General features: G+C 38.7%; 1 protein-coding gene across 2 annotated transcripts; it reads left to right on the top strand.

Annotated features, from left to right (window-relative positions):
* Nucleotides 1-776: 776 nt before the first annotated feature.
* Nucleotides 777-1,079, top strand: LOC122446748 (small ubiquitin-related modifier 1-like). Of its 2 annotated transcripts, XM_043477256.1 has the most exons (2): nt 777-934; nt 1,007-1,079. In XM_043477256.1, the coding sequence occupies exons 1-2, from the start codon at nt 777-779 to the stop codon at nt 1,077-1,079; spliced, it is 231 nt and encodes a 76-aa protein (XP_043333191.1). The 2 variants fall into 2 exon arrangements, with proteins under 2 accessions (XP_043333191.1, XP_043333189.1); XM_043477254.1 differs by having other exon boundaries at nt 777-1,079.
* The last annotated feature ends 552 nt before the right edge of the window (nt 1,080-1,631 follow it).

The raw sequence follows: 1,631 nt of genomic DNA, 5'->3' as shown, positions 1-1,631 counted from the left end.
TTGTTCTGCAGAGGTGAGAACCATCACCAAGTGGAAGAAATTAATTATTTGATGATCATGAACAAAGAGCCCCCAGACCTACATAGCATGTCAAGGATTGATAAAGTTAACCCCTGTAACATCACCCTGTTACCTCATCATCAACCAATCAGAGAATTGTGCAGGAAGTGATCCCATAAAAAACGTTTTTAGGGGGCAGGAACCACTATCTCCTTGCATGGCCCTACAATAAATATTTCTCTGCTCCAAATTCTGACATTTTGGTTTGTTTGGCCTGTGTGTTGGACACACAAACTTGCACTAAAACTAGCATTCACAAGTTATCTAAAACAAGTTGGTAAACCAACTTACATTTCCCAAATCAAACTTTTTCAATACAGGCCTCTATGGAGAGTGCAAATATTTCTCAAGGCAAATGTCATAAATATTGCAGTGGAACAAAAATATCCTCTTGAAGATTAGCTCAGGGATAGAGTTTTGGCAACATGTAATTTTTTTCTTTTAACCACATTGAATTGTCTTATTTCTTATACTCACAAAGAACAAGATTCAAGATTTCTGCTACTTGCATTGGAAAAAGAATATCACTCACATGCTCACTGACTGGCACAGGAATCACAAAGTGCTGATTTGAGAAACTGGCTTCAAGGCGTAGAGGATGTCCTTCCAGCCTTGGTGTTGTGCTATGGGGAAAAGAGATTTATAAACTCCGGAGTAACGTTCTGCCTATCTGAGGCTGCTGCTGTGCAGAGACCCCAGGGGAAGTCACCGTCACCATGTCTGACCAGGAAGCGAAACCTTCAACCAAGGACTTGGGGGATAAGAAGAAAGAATATATTAAGCTCAAAGTCATCAGACAGGATAGCAGTGAGATTCACTTCAAAGTGAAAATGATGATACATCTCAAGAAACTTAAAGAATCAGGCTGTCAAAGCCAAGAAGTTCCCATGAATTCACTCAGGTTTCTCCTTGAAGGTCAGAAAATTGTTGATAATCACACTCCCAAAGAACTGGGAATGGAAGAAAAAGACATGATCAAAAGTTATCAGGAACAAACAGGGGGTCATTCAATGGTTTAGGTATTCTTTTATTTTTTTTTTCTTTTCCCTTAATCCTTTTTTATTTTTTAAAATAAATTTTTTGTAATGTGGTATTCAAAACAGAATTGAAAACCGGCACCCCAACTCTTTAATATATCTGGCAACTTGAATCCTAGAGCCCATTATTCATCATTGTTTGTTTTCATTGTGCTGACTTTTGGTGATCAAACCTCAGCCCCCTTCATATCACTCTGTCCTTTTTAAAAATTACATGTGTGCATAAAGAAGCCACCTTTTCCAGGACTGTGCATTTGCAGGCTTGTGATAAATAAGGTTGACTAACGTGAGTCTTCCTAATGACTCTCCAGTTGGCCCTGAAATTGTAGCATGTGATTGCTTCACTCCTGGACTATAACTTTCAGTGGGAGATGGACATTTTTCAGAAAACTGAACTGTGGAAAATGATCTTTCCTTAACTTGAAGCTACTTTTAAAATCTGAGGGTCCGGACTACAAGAAGAGGAATTTCAAGTTGGGAGTCTAAGTGACAGAGGTATTGAGAATAATGACTAATACCAGAGGTGGCTTCACT

This window comes from Cervus canadensis, chromosome 8, assembly GCF_019320065.1.
Source record: "Cervus canadensis isolate Bull #8, Minnesota chromosome 8, ASM1932006v1, whole genome shotgun sequence".
Taxonomy (NCBI): Eukaryota; Metazoa; Chordata; class Mammalia; order Artiodactyla; family Cervidae; genus Cervus; species Cervus canadensis.
Note: the sequence above shows the minus strand (reverse complement) of the source record. Positions and strands in the feature narration are given on the sequence as shown.